General features: G+C 35.0%; 1 protein-coding gene across 1 annotated transcript in view; it reads left to right on the plus strand.

Annotated features, from left to right (window-relative positions):
- Positions 1-24012, plus strand: part of ADGRV1 (adhesion G protein-coupled receptor V1) — a 253152-nt gene that overhangs the window by 64039 nt on the left and 165101 nt on the right. The window contains exons 35-56 of the mRNA XM_042866113.1: positions 651-860; positions 2723-2853; positions 3150-3249; positions 4384-4563; positions 5460-5623; positions 6179-6272; positions 8033-8111; positions 8651-8789; positions 9300-9441; positions 10744-11006; positions 11952-12127; positions 12731-12855; positions 13941-14107; positions 14194-14337; positions 14586-14693; positions 15165-15417; positions 16096-16218; positions 16431-16653; positions 17107-17311; positions 19015-19161; positions 22015-22270; positions 23778-23986. Coding sequence (XP_042722047.1) covers positions 651-860; positions 2723-2853; positions 3150-3249; positions 4384-4563; positions 5460-5623; positions 6179-6272; positions 8033-8111; positions 8651-8789; positions 9300-9441; positions 10744-11006; positions 11952-12127; positions 12731-12855; positions 13941-14107; positions 14194-14337; positions 14586-14693; positions 15165-15417; positions 16096-16218; positions 16431-16653; positions 17107-17311; positions 19015-19161; positions 22015-22270; positions 23778-23986 — 3638 coding nt within the window. The remainder of the gene's footprint in view (positions 1-650; positions 861-2722; positions 2854-3149; positions 3250-4383; positions 4564-5459; positions 5624-6178; positions 6273-8032; positions 8112-8650; positions 8790-9299; positions 9442-10743; positions 11007-11951; positions 12128-12730; positions 12856-13940; positions 14108-14193; positions 14338-14585; positions 14694-15164; positions 15418-16095; positions 16219-16430; positions 16654-17106; positions 17312-19014; positions 19162-22014; positions 22271-23777; positions 23987-24012) is intronic.

Below are 24012 nucleotides of genomic sequence, written 5' to 3' on the forward strand. Positions count from 1 at the left end.
AACAGGATTGTATTGTAAATTTTTTTGATATATGGAGATTAGAGACTGATAGTGTTTCCTACTCATATTATTATTCTTTGATAGTCTCAAAAGCAAGGAACTGACATAGTGACAGCCCATTTTAAAGCATTCCCTGGCACAGTAAATATGTTTAAATTAAGTGTTCATACTTATGCATATGGTTTATCAGAGAGCTTAGGCACTTGCTAATTTAAAAGAATGGCTTTTTTTAAAAAAAAAAACATTCCTCTCTTCTAAGTTAAATTTTAAATTCAGAAAATATGTAATGCAACTAAAGAATTCAAGACATTAAAAAATAATTCCTATGTTGTTAATTTCTGTATAGTGTGATTGTAAAATGTGATAATTTCATTGACCTAAAGTGAAAGTTCAAAAATAGTTGAATGAAGCTGCATAATGTCACCCAGTAAATGTCTAGCAATATAGGTAAGGATGATTGAAAACGGTTTATGAGCTGGCTCAGCCCAGTTCCTTGACTAGTGAGGCGACCATGACAGACTCATACACTTCTGTGCTGGGTTTTTTTTTTTTTCCTCATGAATCTTTCCTTTCAAAATGAGATCATTGTCTGTTTCACAAGGTGATATCCGTGTGCATGTGTATGTTTATATGAATTCTTCTCTGTGTAGGTGAAACAAAAAAGATGGTTGTGCTGACCATTTTAGATGATCCAGAGCCAGAGGATAATGAAAGCATCAAAGTCAGCCTTGTTCATACTGAAGGAGGGAGTCGGATTCTGCCCAGTTTTGACACTGTCACAGTGATTATTCTAGCAAATGATAATGTGGGAGGAATTATAAGCTTTCATACAGCCTCAAGATCAGTTATTGGTCGTGAAGGTGAGTCTTTAGTGATGACCATGCTCAGTTTAACATTGGTTTCCATCTTTGTGCCTTCTGTTGATAACAGTGATTGTTTCACTGTTCAGAGAATGCCAGCAGGAAGAGAGTAATCACATGAAAGGCATGAATTTTAAACTCTTGCAAGTATTTAGAGAATCACAGAATGGTTAAGGTTGCAGAGATATCAGGAGACCATCAGGACCCAACTCTGCTCCAGCAGGTACACCCAGAGCAAGGTGCCCAGATTCATGTCTCCTTTTGAAGATCTGCAAGGAGGAGACACCACAGCCTCTCTGGGCAGTCTGTGCCACTGCTCCTTTACATGCACAGAACAAAATGGTGCCTCATGGTCAGAGGGAACCTCCTGAACATCCTGTGCGCCATTGCCTCTGGTCCTGGCATTGAGCACAGTGAACAGAGACTGGCTGCATCCTCTGTGCACGCCCTCTTCAGGAATTTATAGAGACTTGTGAGATTCCCACTGAGCCTCCTCCAGTCTGAGTAGTTTCTGCTCGTTACAAAAGTTGGTATTTGTTCAGTAGCACTTTTAACATTCAGGAATCAGTTAGAATTCATATTAACATTTTTGTCTGGATACGAAAGTTGACGAGGAAACCTGGGTCAGTAACTACATACTTGAAGTATGTAAAAAGGATGTATTGGACTTCCGTGTTTGGATTACAGTGAATTGGCTTTGTCATAAGGTACTTTTCCCAGTTCAGTGAAAACACACTGTATTTTATAAAGTTGTATTTAAAAAAAAATTGTTTTCTGTTTTCAGCAAACCATTTTTCTGCTAAGTATTTATTTGTTTTTAATGGATATGCAGAATTCTCAAATAGGATACAATTAATTTCAGTGCAGTGCTTTACTGGGTCATATAGAGTAGGACTCTGTCCTCAGATATATGATTGTAGAAGTGGAATCTTTGTAATGTTTATACTTTCTCTGGAACCTGAATTTTGTGTACCTGAAAGATGCTTGTGAAATATGGATGTGATATCCCTACCTATTATAAATAAGCATCTGTCCTCTGCTGTGAATGTGTTGACTAATACTACCAGTTTTGCCTGCTGATTTATTCCATGTTGATATAACATGGAAATTTCACATGTCCACATTGAAAATATTTAATATGAGTTGTATAATTGCAAGTTCAGAGCTGTATTCTCTACTTTTTACAAAGATTTCTAAGAGGTTCACTCTTTTTAATTAAAAAACTTTGAGGGTTAAATGTGCAAAATACCATAATATTCACTCACTGTACATGAGCACTATCAGTCAATACTGATTAATTCAGAAATTATAGGAAATTATTAACATTTTATGACTTATTTCTAATGCTTATGATATTTGCAAGTTCAGAGTCACGTAGGACTTAGAAATAATTATAGGCATTTTTTCTGCATACATTACATAAAGTCACAAGACTGTACAAATGTTTGGATAACGTTTATTCATTGCCAAGGAAATGTTTTAAAAGACTATTTTTGTTCTGACTGGTACATACAGCATTTACTATTTTGTGCATTTCACAGACTGATATTGCTTTCTTTATGCGAGTTTTTTGGACAATTCACATTCTAAGTTTGTCATCTGTTCTAAGTTCCCTCATATTTTTGTAATTCTTTCCACATGTGAACTAAAAATGAAAAAACTCAGAAGAAAAGGTTTAGATCTGGGTTTTTCTTTTCATTATTACATGAAGATGTTTTATATGACAACTGTGAAACAATTAAAAACATGACTGTCTTTCAGAAAGGTCATTTTAACTGTGTGGTATTTGTTTTTGACTTCTCATTTTTGTAACTGTTACGTAGGAGACCCCAGATTGTTGCATCTTGTCCTTTAATTCCTAGGAGAACAACTGCAATTCCATATTGTAAGAACTGCTCCTGGACGTGGAAATGTTACAGTTGAGTGGAAGATAGTGGGGCATAATGTAAAACAAAATTTTGAAACCAATTCTGGAATACTTTTTTTTGCTGAGGTAAGTCCATAAGCAGTCTTCTTGTCGTCATGAAAATACTGTAATTACAGCTGGGTGGAGAAAATAATATGATATTTTTAACAATCTTTATTTGTTTATCTATTTATTTATTTGCTCTCTTATTATCAAACTTCCAAGCTGGAGGGAGCTTACAGTTCTTGATACTTTAACTTAACATTTCTTGAAGGTGTTTTTAGAAATACATGCCACAATGATTTCAGTTGTATTTTATATCTATACAACACATTTGCATATATATATGCACAATAATAACAATTCAATTTAATATTAAATAGGGAACGCTGAATACAACATTGTATGTTCATCTGCTGGATGACCATATTCCTGAAGAAAAAGAAGAATACCAAATTATCTTGTACAACATCAGAACAGAAGGTAGTGCAGAACTATACTGATACTTCTTTAAAATACCATTTAAAAATAAAATATTTTCATATTTATTAATTCATTTTGGAGGTGTAGGACTAAACAAACTGCAACTGGCGCAAAGTATGAAATTTCAATAACATTTTATTAAAAGCTTGATTTACATATATACACTATTTTTATGTGCATGTGTGTAAACCCCATAGCATCACTACAGATACACTAAGTTTTTTTAATCCTGATTTAACTCCACCTATTCAATTCGCTGGTCAGTTACTTTCCTTTAACTGAATGCTAACTTGAGCTTACTGGTACATGATGTATAATGTTACCATGAAATACATAGATACTTTTATCTTTTAAAACAACCTTGTGTTATCTCATTGATCTGTCTCTGAATTTAATGTGGTCAGAATATTTTATTCTTGACATTCCAAATCTAATGAGAAATGAAGCGTGAAACTCCATCCCTTCTGTAATACCCTTTGTCAAAATGAAATTAATGTCCAAACACCAGAATAATTTGGTATGGGTAGTATTGCTCAAGGACATGATTTAGTAGAGGGTTGTTAGAGTTAGGGTAGTATGGTTTGGTCATGGTTGAACTCGATGACCTTTAAGGTCTTTTCCAACGTGAGTGATTCTATGATTGGTGACTTACTAACTTCCTAGAGTCATGTGACCCTTGTAAACAATTAGGATTATTATAATTATTTGTAAAGACAGTAGTTGGTAATGGGAGTAATTTTTTGATTGGGAAGGAGAACATAGTTTTTAAGCTTTTAAGATTTCACAATAAGTCCTGGAAAAATTTTCCATTTAAAATAGATTGTACTTAAAGAAATTGTAAGTACTGGCCTATTATGTTTTCTAATTTCTTTATACATTGTTGTGACCTTATGGTAGGTATACATACAATTTCTGATGAGACTGTATGTTCTATTTTTATAGAAAGTAAATATATGTGCATATATAGGTCTCACTATATATGCATATATATAATCCATAAGCTTCACTGAGCTTTGTTTTTATAATTCACTGAGCTTTTGCTGGCTGTCATTTGAATGTAATATCAACAATGGTAAAAGACAAAAAAAAAGTTCTTCACACTTCATTCACTGTGGTCCATTGATTCTCTTGCAGGAGTTTCTCCTACAGGTGCTGCTGTTTTGGATAGTCAAGGATATGAAGCTGTTCTAACGGTAGAAGCTAGTGATGAACCACATGGAGTCCTGAATTTTGCTTCCACATCCAGAGTAGTTTTAAGTCCAGAAGAAAATAAAACAATTCAGCTTTTTATTAACAGAGAATTTGGATCCGTAGGTCTGTATAATAACTCTTAAGAGAAAGGAAATTTTGTTTTGATAATCATTAGGCAAATATCATGATAATGAGGATGTAAAATTTAGAAAAGTTTTGTATACAGTTAATTAGTTCAGAACGTCTAAGCTTCTTACTGTGGGCTCAGAAACTAGGTATTAGCCAAAACTGTAGCCATAACCCTCATTTATTCTGCAAGGAATCTGAAAGCTGTGGCATATGCAAAATCTCTTACTAAGTTCAGATAGTCATCGTTATTTATTTATTAAATAAGACTCTTCTATTCCTTATATCTTATTTCATACAAAGTAGCTTTTCTTTTCACATGCCATTTAATCTTTAGGATCACTCTTTTAATGTTTACTACTTGATTTGATTTACTAGTCTGCCAGAAATGACTTTATTCTAAAACTGTTTAACTCTTGTGTTTGGTAATAATTATGTATGTATTCTGATTTTGATTGTTTAAATCTGATAAGGAAATAAGGTACATTTATTAAGATGTATACGAGTACTGTCTTCAAAGCTTTTCTTCAGTAAGAGCCATTACTGAAAGGTATCTTTGGTGCTAAAACTGGTGTTAATAATACATGAGATTCTCATTTAGTTGTACTTCAGCAATATTTGTATCTGCAGAACTTTAAATGTCTGAGTATATTTCATCCTGATGATTTTTAAATTTTTTTCCACAAGCCAGCAAAGGCTTTGACAGCAAAGCACTTTGATGTAGGAACAAAAGTCCATTAGCTCCAATCTACTTCGGATCTTTTAATCCTTCTGTTTTGTAGTTAGTCTATGTATTTCTTTTGGATGAGGATCTGAACTCTTGTTTATATCAATTCCAGTGAGTATTGTATAAGAATTGAAGAAATTTTTTTTTTCCCTCACAAATTTAACAGGTGCTATCAATGTTACATATGCCACAGTTACAGGATTGCTCTCTGTAAGTAATCAGACAGAACCAACCTTGGCTGAACCTGGAGATGATTATATACCTGCTTCTGGCTCACTGATTTTAGAAGAAGGAGAAACATCAGCTGCCATAAATATTACTATCCTAGAGGTAAGCTCCAAACTTTTTAATTCTATACTTCAAACAGAGGAATAGTTTGGAAACTAAAGCTTGAAGCCTATATATTACTAGAAGCTATTAGTAATTTCATTGTTATTAGAAAGACGGTTTCAGTCTTAACACAGAAAAACAAATAGTTGTAGAAAGCAGCTGCCCTTCTGCGTAAATGAAATATAGCTGTCTCATTAAAGCTTTACTAAATATCTGTTATTATCTATTACCATCTAAACAGTGTGCTTTGCTGGATATAGCCTTTTACTTTCTTACTATTTGAGATTTATGCCTCTAATATTGGGCAGTAATTCATTTGTAAGAGTAGTTTAGTGTCACCATAGGATCTTTTCATGAAATACAATGTCTCACTTCATAATTGTTTCACAAAAATTAGTTTTGCGCCCAATAATTTTTTTTACAGAAAAACAGAATAATAAATGAATCCTTTTTCACTGTGACATTGCAGACTTCAAGTGTGTTGTTCCCTTGTTAACTTACGTGAGTTTCTTAAAGAAAAATGAAAAGAGCATGTATTGTATTTGTGTTTTGCAGGATGATATACCAGAGGTGCAAGAATTCTTCTTGGTTAATTTAACTTCAGTGGAACTCATCATGAATCACTCAATTTCATCCCCACCTAGGCTGGGTAATCTATCTTATATAAAATTGCATTTTTTCCTTTTTTATGTCTTGTATGATTTTGGGAAATTATCATCATTACTTACTTGCCAACTGTGCCAAGATTAGACATGGTAACCTGAAATAAACATTGTAGAATATGAAATATTTTCACTATTATACTTATTTGCTCCTGTAGATTATGGGGAAAATATGAAGTAATTTTCACAGAGGAGTTACTAATTATTAGTTGGAAAGCACAATTACCTGAAAAGTTTGTCGAAAAAATTGGCTTAATTTGGCTATTCTGTTCACTCCTTTTAAAATCTCTTTAAATTCCTCTTTTGTCTTATTTACTTTTAGGAATCATATCGTATGGTTTTATTACTTTTTCAGTGATCTTCGTATGTCATTTATTTCTCTATTCTTCTGCTTTTCAGTGCATAGCTGTCATTGACTTAAGGACAGTTGGAGTATCCTATGCTACTAAAGACTATTTATATTCTTTCAAACGTCTTCTTTGACTCTTTCCCTTTTTCTTTGCATGCTTATAGAAGTGACTGAGTTAATTCGTTACAGATTGAAAGGTAACTTTCAAAACTTGTAGCTGTTCTGTAGATAATGAGCTCTGATTAGTTGAGCCTAAAATGTTAAAGGAGTAGGAGGGCAGGAAGTGGATAATCAAGGGAAGTTTGGGATGCCAGACATAGAATAAGAGGTGTGATGTTGATGGCAAACCATTACAGATCCCAGCTGAACAGATCCGCTTTCAAAGTGGTAAGAGAAAATGTGGGTTAGAAGTCATGCAGAAATGCTGGTAATTGGCAGCACACCCTCAGGATTTCTACACCTAATTATTTTTGCTATCGTTGTAGGGCTATCACTCATCTTCATCTGTGCCTTATACTGACAGGTTTAGATTCATGGCAATGACCTAGTTTTAATTGTTTTATCTGAATTGATAAAAATCTTTCCCATGAATCTAAATGTAGTATATTTCCTGCAGACTCAATGAAGTCAGGTTGATTTTAGAAAGTAAGTTATAGTTGATAAAATGTAAGTTGAAATAAATTAAGATGATCATGTGGTGCTGTTATCTGAACAAATTAAGGCTGTATTTTTTTGCAGAAGAATCGAGTTCTGACTGTCAAGTTCTTGAAACTAGTGGACATTAACTGATTATTCAGTGTTTTCACACTGTGATACATTCAGTTGTTATGTTAGGGTTACTGTAAAGACATATATGTCTTTATGAAGCAGTAGGAATTTAAAGTACATAAATAGATACCAAATAATTCTTTTTTTGTGAGGTGTGTGAATTTAAGGTGTATAATGAGGTACTGAAGCATGAATAGAAAATGAAATACTGGATAATTTATTTTACGCAATTTCTCTCTCATATTCAGAATAGCATAGTCTATGAAATGTTGAATCTCATCATAATAAATGCATACAATGAAGACAAATTAAGATTCCCTGAGAAACCTAGGTTTTAGTATTTCCAAGTGTTTACGTGCCGTTTGCTTTCTGAGTTTTCTTTAGTCATTCTTTTTTCATATGCATTATCAAACGTAACAGTTGTATTTCAAGGCAAGGTAGTGCAGTCCAAGTAGAAAGAGCTCTTTCTCTGAGTGTTTCCAATTATACTCCTCTACTCCTATTTACTCCTTTGTATTTTGGAAATCACTGTTTTGGTAGAGGTTGAAGAAACATTTCTTTTAGTTCCTGAAAATATTGAAACTTGACTTCATTGTTCTTTCATTTCTCTCATTCTGTTTTGCCTTTTAGATGTGGAAGGTTTAGCTTCTCAAATTATTATTGATGCTAATGATGGAGTAAGAGGAGTAATTGATTGGGAAGGTACCAAGTAAGTTTTATCTTCCTTAAGAACTCATTGAGCCTATAAGAGATTAGAGTTGCCCATTTTCTTTGTAAGTTAACAGTGAAACTCCTGATAAAGATAGTGCTATATCTTTGAGATTCAGTTCATCAGAAATAGAGTAGAAGATTTCCATACTGCAAACATTTACTGTATGTTTGTTCAGAATTCTTTTGCTACTTTCCTACTTACCTGCTTTCACTGTTGTCCTTTAAAATAGTCTGCCTGCAGCAGTTATTTCAGCTTCTCTGTTTGTGTAAGCATACATTCTTGAACCAACCAGATCTTTTTATTAGACTAATTTCTAGAAGATGGAAAGAATGCTTGTATGAACATGAACTGTGTACAGATAGATTTCCTTAATCTCCCACATAGTTACCAGTAAAAAAAAAACACAACCTAATTCAGTGTACATAGTAAAGAAAGATTAAAAGATTGTATTAGATGACTATAATGTAGGGAATTGTTTAGAATCTAATTCAGAAGAACATAGTGATATTGAGACTCTTTCTTGCTTTTTATTTTAGTTTTGAAGTTAGTGAATCTCATGGGAATCTGACAATAATGGCTTATCGAAACAGAGGATCATACGGCAATGTGTCTGTATTTTTTTATGCCCAAAATTTGGAGGCCCAACTGGGTTTGGATTTTTACGTGACCTCAAGAGTAAGCAGTAAACTGTAAACCTAGTAATTTTTATTCCTACAGCTTTCTTAAAATAGTATCTACTGAATTCTGCAGAATGATCAGTAGTGCACCTACATATTTCAAGTTGTTTCAATTACTTTCACCAAAAAAAATTTTAAAATCTCTATTTTCAATAAATATATATATTTTTTTCACTATAATGTAAACAATGTAAACTTCCAAACATCTATCTCAAATTTAATTTTGCTTAGACATAAAAGCTTTTAAGGTTTAAAAGCTTTTTTTTTTAAAAAGCTTTTAAGATTTTTTACAACTGAACTTTCAAAGTAAATTGTTCTTGTTTGTCTTAATTCTGTAATGTGTTGTAATTCTACATTTTTATATCAGTCAATTCATAAGGGACAGAGATAGTATGGTTCTTCACATGCCTCCTTTTCTGTTTAATAGAATTCTGTTTACCATATTTTAAAAATAATATGTGGTATTATCTGCTGTGAGTATTCAATGCTTTCTGTGTTTCAATGATAGACACTTTTTTTTGCTGATGGAGAAAGGAACAAGTCTATTGATGTCATGATTTTTGATGATGAAACTCCTGAAGGTGATGAAAAGTTCCAGTTAATCTTAACAAATCCTTCTCTGGGGCTGGAATTAGGAGAGAACACAACAGGTAAAAGTTAGTTTTAATGTTCTCATTCCTTGGAATTCTACAGCAATCATTTTAATTTCATTTTTCTGAATAATCATATTTTCACAAAACACTATTGCCCGACTGTGAATTTACTCCTTTGGAGGCCTCCAGCTCCTCCTGTTTATTAGCCATTCTACATGCATTAGTGTAAATGCACCTCAGCTGGGCCACCTTTTGGGTTGGAGAAGTTCTTTACCATACTCAGGTATTTCCATAGTAACCAACCTCACACCAGCCAGTCTGAAATGGTATGTCATTCTCCTCCTTCTTAAAGACACAAGATTATGTGATCTTGCTAGCACATTCCTCTCCCACAAGCACTGGCATGTTACATTCAGGCTCCTTTGTAGTGACCCTGGTTTCAGCTCCGCCCCCCCTCCTTCATGCTTAGGTTGAAGCTCTGTCAATGAATCCTGTCAGCTCCTATTGTAAAACCCCTTTCCTCCAGTGGGCCAGCACTGTGCCCTCATGGCCAAGGAGGCCAATGGCATCCTCAGGTATATGTATTGTAACAGGTGAAGTTGGTAGGGCAAAAGAGGATCTCTTCCCCCTTTACTCTGCCCCATTGAGACTGCATCTGGAATACTGTGTCCAGTTCTGGGCCTCTGAGTTCAAGAAGGACAGGGAACTGCTGGAGATAACAGTGCAGAGCCACAAAGATGATTTAGGGCTTATGAGGAGAGGCTGAGTAAGCTGAGTCTCTTTAGCTTGGAGAAGACTGAGGGGTGAACTCACTGATGTTTATAAATATGTGCAGGGTGAGTGTCAGGAGGACGGAGCCAGGCTCTTCTCATTGACATCTGATGATATTACAAGGGGCAATGGGTGCAAGCTGGAACACAGGAGGTTCCCATAAATATGAGAAAAAACTTCATGGTGAGGGTAACAGAGCACTGGAACAAGCTGTCCAGAGAGGTTGTGTGACAGTCTGTGATTCTGTGAATTTTTAAGAACTTTCAAATGAAATCTGGGAAGTATTTTATGTAAAATAAGGTATCAGAAAGCAAGAAAATGCCTCACTATAATGAGACCTTTTTATATTTTTATAATCATTTTCTAAGAGAGGTTGTATTCTTCCTGCATAGACGTCTTACTAGTTAAAGTGAAATGCCTGCTTATTCCTTCAGGTTCATGTGGACATACAGGCATAATATGTACATTAAAGGGAGAATGCATGTAAAGGAAGATTTGGGTTTATATTCTGTATTATGTTAGTATGTATTTATGTTTATATTTTCCTATGCTAATTAAATAATATTTTCATTATTTATTTCTCAAAAGCTACGATCACTATACTTGCCAATGATGATGGCCATGGAGTTTTGTCATTCAATAACAGTGATCACTTCTTCTTGAGAGAGCAAACAGCCAGCCATTTGATGGAAAGTGTTGCAGTACTGAATATTATTAGAGAACCTCCTCAGGGAATATTTGGTACTGTGACTGTTCAATATCTTGTAAGTGAAATTAATTCTTCAGAGCCATCAGTGGATTTGACCCCTTCTCAAGGATATATTGTGCTGGAAGAGGGAGTCAGATTGAAGGTAATATGCTATTTACTACTAAAAATGTGAAGGAGGCTTTTTTGAATTTGTTGGAAAGATTTAAAAAGTATCTGAACTTTGCCTTTTTTTTTTTTTCTTCTTTTTTTTTCTTCATTCACAAAGCACGTTGATTCATGAGCTGGTACTAATTTCTTCTCATTCACTTATGTGGAAGAGCATGAAAATTAAATGGGTTAATCTTTAGATATTTCTTCCTAAAATAGTCACTAAATATGATCTATTGTGAAAGAATTTATTGCAAGTTCTGTATTATTTCGAAGTGCACCATTGCTAGTTTTTTATTCTGTATAAAAAAGATATGTGTGCCTGTGTAGCTTTTAGTTGTTCAGGTAATCTGGAGGATGAGCCCCAAATTAAACACTTTCTCTATTTTTTTCTTTGTTAATTTGTGGGTGTCTTGCCTTCTCCTGCACAGTGGTGAAGGAGAAAGAAAGAAGCATTCAGAGGAGAGAATACTTCAAATATGCCTTTATTTTTTCCTTTCTTCTTCCTTTTCCCAGCACCAATATCAGGATTTTCCTGTTTCCCTATAGACAACTTAGTTTCCAAATAAACTAAATTAAAACCATCTTAACCAAGTTACACTCATAGCTGAAGGGTGACTGTAAACTACCAAGAAATTTATGGAGTAATTGGGAAAAAAAAAAAAATGAAGTAAGAATCAAAATTTAAAATAGAATTTCAGAGTGTTGCAGGATTTGAAGAGAGAAAAGGAAAAAAAAAAGTTGAGTTACACCAATAGAAAGCACCAGAAGGATGACTTAAAACCTCGGTCTAACTATCCTTACCTCACTTGCCTGTCCAGATTTATGAACTGCTATTCACTTGTGTGCTATCCAGAGCCTTACAGTGAAGAAAAATAAAATTTCTATTAGAATTGTGTCATGTACCAGTTACATTGTATACTTGTTTTTTTGTTGTCAGACGCTACATATTTCTGCAATACTTGATGAAGAACCAGAAATGGATGAGCATTTTATTGTCACCCTGTTCAATCCAACTGGAGGAGCCAGATTAGGCACAAGAGTGGAAACTATGATTACTGTTTTACAGAACCAGGCTCCTCTAGGGCTTTTCAGCATCTATCCAGTTTCTAATAGGTACTGTAAACAGATTGAGTAAAAAATGAGATTGTTTCTTATATTCAAAAGAGATGCTATTTCTTTACAATTTTATTTTTGATTAACAAAAATTTGCTAAAGAAATTCAGCAACTTAATTTTAAAGCATTTGTAACTTTGAAAGGTCAAATACTATTATTGCTAAACAAAAGGAAAATACTTTAAAAAGGCTTGTTAATAATCAGATTTTTTTTTCATACATCAATACTAAATTATTGTCTATAGATTCCACTAGTACTCTTCTAGTAGCCAAGTTAAGAGTCCCAGGTGTCAAATGAATACACTTTGTAGCCTGTGTAAAATACAGTTTTACTGAAAGATGTTTTTCAGAAGCAAATGATCCACGTGGAATGACATTTTAAAAAATCACTCAGCTGAAACCATGCAGATAGTGTGTTCAGTTTCAGCCTAGTGAAAGATCTTGCTGTATTGCATATGATTTTGCCAAAGCATTAGGGTAAGAAACATACCTACTTTCTTTTTATTTCTGCAGCTGGAATTGTTCTTTAAAAATCTTATTTTCTAATCTAGTATAAGAAAATAATTCATTTTTTCTTTTTTTTTTTATGATTCTCACATTTAGGACAAATTTTCTTATCATTGAGGAAGCCAACACTACAGCTTATTTAAAAGTTTCACGGACTAATGGGCTCAACACATCTGTGAGCATTGAGTGGGAGACACAGTCAGACACTGCGTTTGGCATCAGTACGTTTACTTTATGGAGAATGTCTTTTGAATTTGTCAGTTAGAGATAATAAGAAACTAACCAAACACAGGAAATCTAACTTTGGACTGTAAATTCATTCATTCAGGCTTGATTAAATGAATATATTCATAGATTATGTAAAAATTCAATACATAAAATGGCTTAGGTACATAAGAGTCACCCTGTCCATCAGCCTCTTCTGCCAGAGTTTCAGTAATATCTTTGCTGAGAATATGAACAGTGCTGTCACCACACTTTAAAAAAAGTATATATTTTTGTTTACTACTTGTAACTCTTGTTTTTTCTAACTTAGTGTAAATGTCATGCTTTACATACACCCGACATAATATTATCTTGAAAAAAGGCTGTGGCATGCTTTTCTGTGTTATCTTCCAGTCTTACCGCGATGCATTTGTGGGAGGCTATCATTTAATGACTACTTCAAGCTCATTCAAATTTGCACTTGTAGTGAAGGAAGTTGTCCTTTCATCTCTGCCCTCTCATTTCTGTTTCTGTGCTAATCATTCTTTATTCCATAACTGATGTGTGTATCCCTGATCCACACTGAAACAAGGACTAAAAATGAAATGCCTGATTTTGAACATAGATCAGTATCCTGTTGTTCTCAGCAATGGGTCTAACCTCTGTGTAGGACTGGGAATTTAGCTTCTGAAATTTTCAAAAAAAGTTCAGTGCTTTTTTGCTGTAAGCCAGCTGAACAGCTTTGGCAATTTAAGAACCTTAGCGGCATGACTGCCTGGATACTGAGAGGAAGGTGAGAACAAAACATGAACATCCTATAGTTTCTTTGTTACTTTTTTCACTGCTTGCAGCATGCCAAATCATTGTTAGACTTACATTTCCTATCATATCTACTATATGGTTGTAGTAAATGAAAAATAAATTTACTGCTTAACTTTAATTATATCCTCAGCGTTATTCTGTTTCTATGCATTTAAATACGCTTACGACGAGCACTAAGGCACTTAATACTGGTTTTGGCAGGAGACATGGGATTGGACAACTGTCAGCTAATAGTAAACATTGTTTAATTAGAAAAATGTTTTCTGTTACTGTGTTGCAGGGGGTGGAATCAGTGTCCTGTCTGTTCTGCAAAGTTTTGTGGAAGAGTCGGTGTCTGGTTGGTGTTTCTTTACCTCAGGGGAAATTTTGTATGGTGTTCTGTTGCATGTGCCTCCAGCCATGTTTTCTACTGTCTACCAGTGGAAAGGAGTATTTATTCCTGTTGAGGTAAATGTTTCTGAACACTTTGGTGTTTGATGCTAGTTAATAAGGAATAAATTTACAATACGACTTTTTTTTTATTCCTCTCACAGAATTTCACTATGTGGAATCCTAAAAGCTGCATGTCTTACAAAATTGGTGGTTCTTCCTACCTTGTGATTAGCCATGGAGGAGCTGGACAGGGAGCTTCTGACAATAGTGTGTATACATTCATGCCTGGACGCAGATTGTTGTGGGTAAATCTATTTTACTTATAAAATTATAGAATAGTATTGATTAGCCAGGACCTTGGAAACCAGCCAGTCCAGTCCAGCCATGTTCTGCAAAAAAAAAAAAAAAAAAAAAAAAAAAAAGCATTCTATGTGCTGTAATGTTTTGCGATTTCTGAAATACTTCTGAAATACTGGATGACTTTAACAAGTGTATTTGTATGTATACATACATATACAAGTAATCACCCTTTTTTGTCAAATTTCCCTCACAGATGCAAACTCTATCTGTTCTGGATACCAGACATGTGAAACATTTTACTGTGGAGAAGGAAGACTATTTGATTATTGTGAGCCATCCAACTAGTTCCAGTTCCATCCAGGTTTGAATGTTCTTCAGTTTTCTCTGGCTCTGGTGTGGTAGTTTGTTTAGTTGGAGAAATGACAGAATAATAGTAAATCTATAAGCATATATTTCAAAGAACTTGCTTCTGATCCTATTATAAATTGGTAAGTTTGTTCTTAGGCATGTTTGTATGTATGAATACTCATCATGAGCAGACAATTTACATCTGGTTTGTTTTTACTGCTAGTATTATTTCATTTTTAAAATTTAGCATAGAAAGGACAAAAATATGTTATGAACACAAACCTATTTTCTAGGGAACAGGCACAGCTGCAGTAAGGGAGTTAGCAGTTGCTTACCAGTGGATTTGTCTTAATATGTGGTCCACCTTAGAAACTAGGAATTTAGTTCACAGTAAATCTTTGCAATTTTTTCGGCATGTCGTTTACTTTCTTTTCTTTCAGTGCTAATCAAGAATATATAAAGAAAAATTTTCATATTTCCACAGATTTTCCAGTGGAATAATAACACGTTTCTTCTGCATCATCAACTTCCACTTCAAGGAGTTCTGAACATAGACTTGTTTCCTAGGGGAGGCTTTATGTATATGTTAGTTTCTTTATCAAATACCAGCCAAAACATGCTCTTGTACCAGTGGTTGAATAATGAGTTTAGGAGGCTTCATGAAGTACCAGAAAAAGAAGTAAAACATATGGAGTCCTGGATTTCTGGATCTGATATCTATTTAATTACTGCAAAAGGTATTCAGCAGAAAACAACAAAAGAGTTTGCGGAGTGTATGAGAGTTTGTTCAGTAGCAGAGGCATTTGTGGTAAAGGACTTCAGATAGGGATTGAATTATTACTGGAGAGGGTGACAGTCCTCAATAAGAATTTAACCCTAATAAATATTTTATCGCAGTAATCTCTGCTTTTTCTCTCTGAAAATAAAAGCACTGTGTTTGTTTTCAAATACTTACAAAACAAATGTTTTCTCAACAACACTGGGAATAACAATAATCATCTACCTGCTGATCACACTCATTCTAAGCTTTGCTGAGCTTTTTAACAAAGAAAATACGTCTTTTATTATGCGTGTGGTATTTTAGGTGATATTTTGTCCCTGAAGCTACTTGGGTGTTTATGTTGCAGTTCACACTTTTCTTTGCAATTGCCAGTTGCCACATTTCAACTTTAGCGTTCATTTAGTGTTCATACATGTCATTGCTTGCACTAAAGCCATTAAATGATGTCAGTGGATAAATTATCACATGGGCATCACTGATACTATGGAGTTATGCACCAAATAAAAAGGAAAAAATAATCTGTCTCGCTTCATATTAAAAAGCTACCAAACACTGACTTTTGAAGGGACACTAGTGTGTGACTTATCTAAAAGGTGGCAAATAATGTGATCTTTGTTATTTTGATTCTTTGTAGAATCTGGAAATTTTTCTGAAATTTTTATCTGGGAGACAGGGCAGTCTACTTTTAGACACTTTCAGTCTCTTCCAGTGCATGATGTCAGAAACATCCATGTCTTCATGCCCCCTTCAGGTTTAGGTAAGACTTCAATGAAAATATTTCTGCAAATTCTAGTTTATAATGCTGGTACTGTAGAAGTAGATAATGCTCTTTTTTTGTGGTATTTATTTATCAGACCATAAAAGTTAGCATCAACAGTGATCTACAAAGAACATCTCTGATATTAAAACATTTTAAATATATCTAACACTAAAAATGTATTATTTCTTTATCTTCTTTGCTCCATGTAGTTCATATCCTGCTAGCAGGTAAGGATATAACAGCACTGTATTCTTGGAACTCGGAAGCAAACTCGTTCTCTATAATGCTAGAGGCCCCATATGCGGATCATATCACATCAGTTATTGCAAGTTCTTTGAACTCCAGCAAAAGCTTGATTGTTTTGTCTATAGAATCCAACTCCCAGATTTATGAACTGACCACTGTTTCCAACCAGTCGGATTTTATACCCAGGTAAGTTTTTTTTGTTTTATATAGCTTGTCTCACTGCTCCTGTATTTCCTTTTCCCTGGTATTGATTTAGTTACAGTACAGTGTTACAAGTTTCTATGTGTGATGAGCTTATTTTATTAAGGCTAAAGAGAATTTTTCACTGTTTAAAATAACCTGAGTTCAGCTTCATATTTGCTTTTAAAACACAAGTCATGACTTGTCCAGTCATGACTTCTTTCTTTTCAAGTTTCTACTTAGGATAAATGAAATTGCATTCATAATTATTTTCAGTTACTTTATGATCTCTTGTTATTCTTTTAAGGAAAATACCCTTCTAACCCAGATTACTTCCAGAGTAATGTAAACAATAATTACATCTCTAAAATGTTCAGTAAATTTACAGCAGTGCTTTGAGAGATCACTAATCAGCTATCCTAAATTTATAATTGTTATATGCACATGTTTCTGTGCCAGTTCAGGTGAATTGATATTTGATCCTGGGGACATGGAAGTTGTGATAGCTATCAATATCCTTGATGATGTTATCCCGGAAGAGGAAGAATGCTTCAGAGTGTGGCTGAAAAATCCTAAAGGAGGTGCAGAGATCGGTTCTCATGGTTTTGTTAACATTATTATTCCTTCAAATGACAATGCCTATGGAGTCATAGCATTTGCTCAGGTAAAAATTCTAAGATAAATCATATATATAATTCCTGACTAATTGAACACATACTGGAACTGTAAAATTCAGAATGTTTTTCTAGATTTTTTTTCTAATGTCATCTAGTAATAGATGTGTAACACCTATTTAGCATTACTATATGATTATGTAGAACACTGGGTGATAGGACATAAATTTCACAGTCCCTATTCTGAGATTTTTTTAATCCCCTTACATGAGATTAGCATGTTAGTTTATTAACTTGGTTTTGCAACAAATTAAAAATCCAATTTTTAGATGTCGTATTTGATTGCATCTAGTTGCTGCTTATTTATTATGCAAGTGAATTCAGTAAACAAACCTGAAGAGCCTTTGTCTCGCTTCAATTATAGGAGGGAGAGGAGGTCCTCTTATACGTGTTTGTCTGATTATGAGATTAAGACACTGCGGGTCAAATGTTTGCCCAACCAGTTTATTACAAATCCTAGTTGCTCAGGGAGATGGGGAAGGGAAGACAGGTGATAAAAAAGAGATAGAAAGTAGAAGCAAGGAGTCTTTGTAGAAAGTGAAAGAGAGGTAGTCACCACTGAGGTTTTCAGTGTTGCTTCTAGTTTTTCTGTTGATCTCAGGAACTCGTCCAATCACCACAGGGGATGGGAGAAAGCCAGGAAGCTTCATAGCAAGCAGGCCCTGGGGGAGTTCTTTCATAGAGGTTTTTTTTCTCTTAGGGGATTCCTCCATCAGGTGTTTCTTTTCTTTTGGAGCTCTTCTCCACAGTCTCTCAGTTTAGCAGGGGGTGTTTTATCCCCTTGCTTCTCAGGTGTTTTTTTCCTTTTTTCTTTTCTCTCTGTTAGTGTGACACACCTGGCCAAACAGATAAGCCAGCAGGGAGCGGTGCCTTCGTTGCCATGCACAAGCTTTTCTGCTTTTTGCAGTGGTCAGCTCCTTTAAGCTGCACGCCTGAAAATGTTTCTTTGTCCCACTTCTGCTTATCTTCATGAGTAGAAGGGCTGAGGCATGGTGACGCCCACCACTCACCACCTTAGATAATTTACAGTTATCAGTTAGAGTCTTATCACCAAAAAGGAACACAAAGAGAGCTTTGAGCCAAGAAAGGAAAGAAACTGCCTTTCTCAGTCTTTTCCCCTGAAAAATCCATTAATTGGGTTATGTAATAAGGTGAGTCAGCCTACCAGAACAAAATGAATTCTTTGGAGAAAATGTTAGGTGGAAGGGAGTATTTGGAGAGGTTGTTCTTAAATCAGCAAACACTTAGAGGACAACCAGACAGGGATAACTAAACACGTACTGAAGATGTGAAAAAGCAAAGAGTTATCACCGAAATGAAGCTCTGCATCTGGACTTGTGTGAGGTGGACAAATAACACGAAAATCATTACATTAAATATAAATCTCTATTATATTTCCGCTTGTTTTGTTACCTCATACAGTTTGAACATAAAATACTATATTAAGAAAATAAATGTACTTGTCTTTTTTGCTTGACATTTTAAAGAAGTCTGACACGTCAAATTCTAATATCTGTGAAACCTACCTCAATAGTTCATATAAGTTTAATCAATTAATAAGTATTTGTTTACTTAATGATAGACAAGTTTATTGATACTTGATGTCATTGCCCTGTTTAAATACCAAGATGTCTAAGTAAACTTTTCTTTATAAGAAAATAACTTTGTGGTTTTGTTATTTTGTGTTTCCCAGAATTCTTTATTTAAGCAGGTTGAAGAAATGGAACAGGACAGTTTAATCACTTTGAATGTTGAACGTTTAGTAGGAACATATGGACGAGTTACAGTAGAATGGATAGCCAATGGGAGCATAAGTGATGTATTTCCAGCTTCAGGAATGGTATGTACGTCACTGATACTAAGGAAGCACTGACTGTATTACCTCAGAAAATTGGTGTGGACCAATAGTAAAGAAGTAGTATTTGCAGTAGTTGTAAGGCTGCCCTGTTCTGTTAATTTTGGCTTCCTGGTCCTTGCCTGTGATGTTAGCAGTTCTCGTTTTTGGCTGCCGCATAATAATACCACAACATGACTCTTCAGAACCAGAAATGGCAATTAGTCCAGGCAGTAGAAATGTTTATCTGTAGTATCCTGTTCCCATTTTCCATTCTTCCTGTTGTGAGATACAGCTACTCTACCAAATTATTGCATAGGTAGGAATCTAGGAGTGTTTGTTCTTACTCCTGGTGATACCAATACACTTGAGAACTTCAGTGTCCTAGGAGAATATCAGAAGTCCCAGTTTAGCTTATTTCTAAAACTGTTCAGATTTCCAACCATATTAAAATTGAATGTTTTCTGCTGACTGGAGCTTTGTATGCTTTATGACCCATGGATGCATGATTCTTTAGGTCAAGTGCCTCCACCTAGGGGCCATTTATTAAAGACACAAAACCCTGAGATGTGTGAGTTTGTGGAGCTCGGATATAAGTCACAGCTATGGTAAGAAGGGCCAAAAGATTTTAGAAAGAAGCTTTACTTCTAGAAATCATGAAGCGCAGCATATGAAGTATGCTAAAAAGATTTTGAGAGAAATCAAGATGGGGAAACAAACAGTGCTAAAAAAATATAAAATCATACCAAAATTATTGAAATATTCCCTCAGCATTCTCGATTGGAATGAATAAAAAGAGGATGCTGCATGGCTTTCCTGCAGACTTTTGCAGATAGGAAGAAACAAATGAAAGTATTAGTGTAACATAATTCACTGTAAAGTTCTGCTTAATCTACAATATAGGTGTAGCCTAATTGTTTCTCAATCCTATAAGGACTTAGGATACGTGTATACTTATATGTATATATGTCTTTGTTTCTGAGAAAGACCAGGTGAAGTGGTTGGCCTTGTGAATTTAAGAAGAAAAAGAAAAAAAAATTTGTCAGTCATTTTAAATAGAAGACAGAAGGGAAACGTTGATTAACAAAACTACTGACTTAGCATTCTTTCAGTTAGTAATGACGCTGGTACATATTACACATTCATCATACTTTTGATATAGTTATAAATCCTGGGTTGACCTTGGCTGTCTGCCAGGCCCCCCACTCTGTTGTTCTCTTACTCTGCCCTTCTCAACAAGATAGGCATAGAATAAAAGTCAGAAAAACTTGTTGACTGAGGTAAAGGCAGTATAATACGTAAAGTTTCTCTATAATTTTTCACTTCTCTCTCTCAGTTGCTGTTGCAAAGCAGCGTTTCCTGCTCTTATATCTGCTCTCTGAGAGCACACCTGGTGTAGCTCACGGCTCACCTCTGGTAGCAGTGGGTCCCTGTTGGAGTAGCTGGAGCTGCTCTGCTATGACATGGAGCACTGCTGGGCTCTGCTGACAGAGGCTTCCTGAGGGCCCCGCTGTCAGAAACTTGCTATGTAAGCTCAAAACACTCAGCCTCTTGCCTGTTTCTATGGGCCTTTGAGGTAATCAGCTGAAGAGACAGCCTTGATGCTGTGCGAGCACTGTTCCCCAGTAACTGAAAAAATTGATCTATTGGCACTTTCTAGCCACAAATGCAAAGTACAACGCTTAATCACCTTCTGTGAGGAAAGAGAGCTCCACCCCAACTGGACCTGGCACATTATGAAAGGAAGAATGCTGAGTTATCAGCAGTTAACTGATTCTTCCTCTCCTTGTAATGTTAGAGAAAGCATCAAACTTAAGTGTATTATGCAAGAAGCCTCAGTGGAGAAAGTTAATTTTGCATCATTTGAAAAGCATGTAATGAAGGACAAGTTGAATGTGAGCCAGCAACATGTGCTTCTGCAATAGTCTGCTTTAGGCATAGCATTGCCAGGAGGTCAAAGGAGATAATCCTGTTCCTCTAGTCAGCACTGGTGAGAAACATGTATATTGCTGAGTACAGCTCTGGGTCCTCTAGTGTGAGAGAATCAGAAAGTCTAAAGAAGATCCCTAAATGTCATTAAGAGATTGGAGCATCTTGGATATAGGAAGAAGCTCAAGGGGGACCTTATTATCATCTATAATACCTGGGAGAGGAATAAAGAAGACAGGGAAATACTTTTATATTGTGTCTGCCATAGATACAATACAAAAAATGCCATTTGAGCACATGAAATTTGGCATCGGTATTTGAATTTGATGACCCCCATGATTCCCTCAAGATATTCTGTTATTGTATGATTCTAAGAATCTTAAGGAAAGACACCATTATTGTATGGGTGGAGAAACACTGGCACAATTTTCCAGGAGAATTTGTGAAGTCAGTCCTTGGACGTATTCAAAGCCAGGCTGAACATAGACTGAGCAACCTGCTCTAGTTGAACCTATTCTTAGCAGGGAAGTTTGGACTAGTTGATCTCCTTTCTAACCTCTGCCTTTCTACAATTCTCTGCTAATAAGCATGTATGATCACTTTCAAATAACTGACCAGTTTTGCCTCGTCTTGAGGCGCAGTATCACTAATTAAGATAGTTGTAGTATGCTTGATTATACCAAACTCATTCTCATCCTTGTGGTTTAGTCTTTGGTTATTATGCTTCTAACTGAGAATTCATTTCTAGATTTGGGACTTAGGTTTCACGCTGCTTTGCCACAGTGCCTTTTTCTTAAAATGAGTTTTCGTATGCTTTCTTTTTGTTTTGTTTTTGCTATTGTTGATAGTTACGCAGAATAAAATATTTGGTATGGCAGCACTGAGAAGATGTTTGTCTTTTTTCTTTTCCCTCACTCTAAAACATTTTAGATTACATTTTCAGAAGGTCAGGCACTGTCCGTGATCACAATGACAGTTCTTGCAGACAGTGCTGCAGAGCTTTCAGAGACTGTGGCTATCACTCTCACTCGTGTTACCACTGTGGGTGTTCAAGATACTACGAGAGGAGCTATCATTGATCCCAAAAAATCAAGAGCAATACTTACCATTTTACCTAGTGATTCCCCACATGGTGTGATTGGCTGGCATACAAACTCTCTCTTTGTTAAAGTCACAGAGCCTGAAGGTAGGTCTGTTTCTCTTGATTGTTGTAAAACATATATGTATATTTTTAAGGTAACTTTTTCAAGATAACATTGATTATGTGTTTTTCTTAAAGAGCAGTATTTTAATACACAAATTATGTAGTAGAAATATCTTTAAGAATATCTGACTATGCAATTTCACTGCATGTTGTGTGTCACATTGTGCATATCAACATTATCTAGTCATTTTGTAGGGGCTAACCTATCAAAACCTTGGCATCCTGTGTCGTATTTCACCAGCACTTAAGATCCTTCTGTTTATGTAAAAAGCAAATTTGCCTATTTGATTAGGTTTGTAATCTGATTAAAATAATTTACAGAAAAACTCCTTCCTCAGGAAATAAGTCAAAAATAGACAGGGGAAGACAGAAGGAAGTAGAACAAGTGTGAATTACATTTCAAGAAAATTGAAGTTTTCTGCTTACGGACTCATTTGATTGGATGATATAAGACTTTAAAGGACTGAACGCATGGTTTGCCCGAGGAGAATTACAATGGTGCTTGAGCTCTTAGTCTCTTTACAGGCCCAGGAATGCAGGCAGCTGATTCCTCCAGCACTCTCTGCAAGCTGTTGGTGCTTTTCCAACAGCTGGCTGGGAGAATGGAAAGATAAGCTATTAATACTTCAAAAGCCCAATTTAAATTTTCCTGGCAATATAATATCCTGTCTGTAGAAAAAATTATTTTTTATGAGATGTACATTTTCCGCATTTTCCATCAGAATATTAGTGCAGCTAAAACCTCTTTGCCTGTTTTATTTTAAGGCCAATTAGCATTGAAGGGATTTTTTTGCTTGCTAATAGAAAATGAACTATTGTGAAATAGTAGCTAATTAGTACCATAGGTAATTGATAGAAATAATTAGTTTGATGAAACTATTTTGAAGTATAAAGCCTGTTGATTTTTATCTCTTCAAGTTAACTGTTAACTTTTAGCTAGATGTTGTGCTTAGTTCACTGGAAAAAAATGTAAATCTACTTTCACTAAAAAGATATTCTACCCTTAGAAATGTAAGTACATGTAATTTTCTTCAGAATCTGTGTTACAGAGAGTTAAAATGGCTTTTTCTAAAATGTACAACCAGAGTGACTAGCTACAGTGAAGCTTTTTGCTATTAGAATTAATGGTGATCTCCTAGGCAGGTAAAGACCAGGCAAAAATAGGGAGATTGGAGTTTTGAAGGAAAAATGAGTAAGAATAGCAATACTGAAATAAAAGTTTGTATAGCAAGCATTTAAAACTGTAAATATTCAGTTTTTCTTTATTCTTCTAGATACTGTTTTAAAATACTTTCCTGGCTTACAAACTATTTTGTGTTTACACCATCTGTGTCTGTTCATTTGCATGAGCCAAGTATGGTTCTGTTCCTAAGCTGAGCTAAGTGGTCTCTAGTAAGGAGCTCCAGTATAAATAGGCAAGCTGGAAATCAAGCAGAGCAAGGGTATAAAACAATCACATTCTACATTCTTTTTCCCCTCCTTTTTATAGGACAAATGAATTCAACTACGGTTACTTTGCAAATTGTTCGTGAGCAAGGATTTGTTGGAGAGATTGCAGTTCAGTTGAGTACCAAACCTAATTTGGACCTTCCTCTCTCCAACCAAGCAACAGAGAATGAGGATTATATAATAGAAAAGAAGACAATTATTATGATGGAGAATGCAACAGTAACTTCTGTCATGATCACTATTTTACCTGTGAGTAACCTTAACAATTTCAGCCA

The sequence above is a fragment of the Lagopus leucura genome, unplaced genomic scaffold, assembly GCF_019238085.1.
Source record: "Lagopus leucura isolate 7727_CA_CO unplaced genomic scaffold, USGS_WTPT01 Super-Scaffold_810, whole genome shotgun sequence".
NCBI classification, from domain to species: domain Eukaryota; kingdom Metazoa; phylum Chordata; class Aves; order Galliformes; family Phasianidae; genus Lagopus; species Lagopus leucura.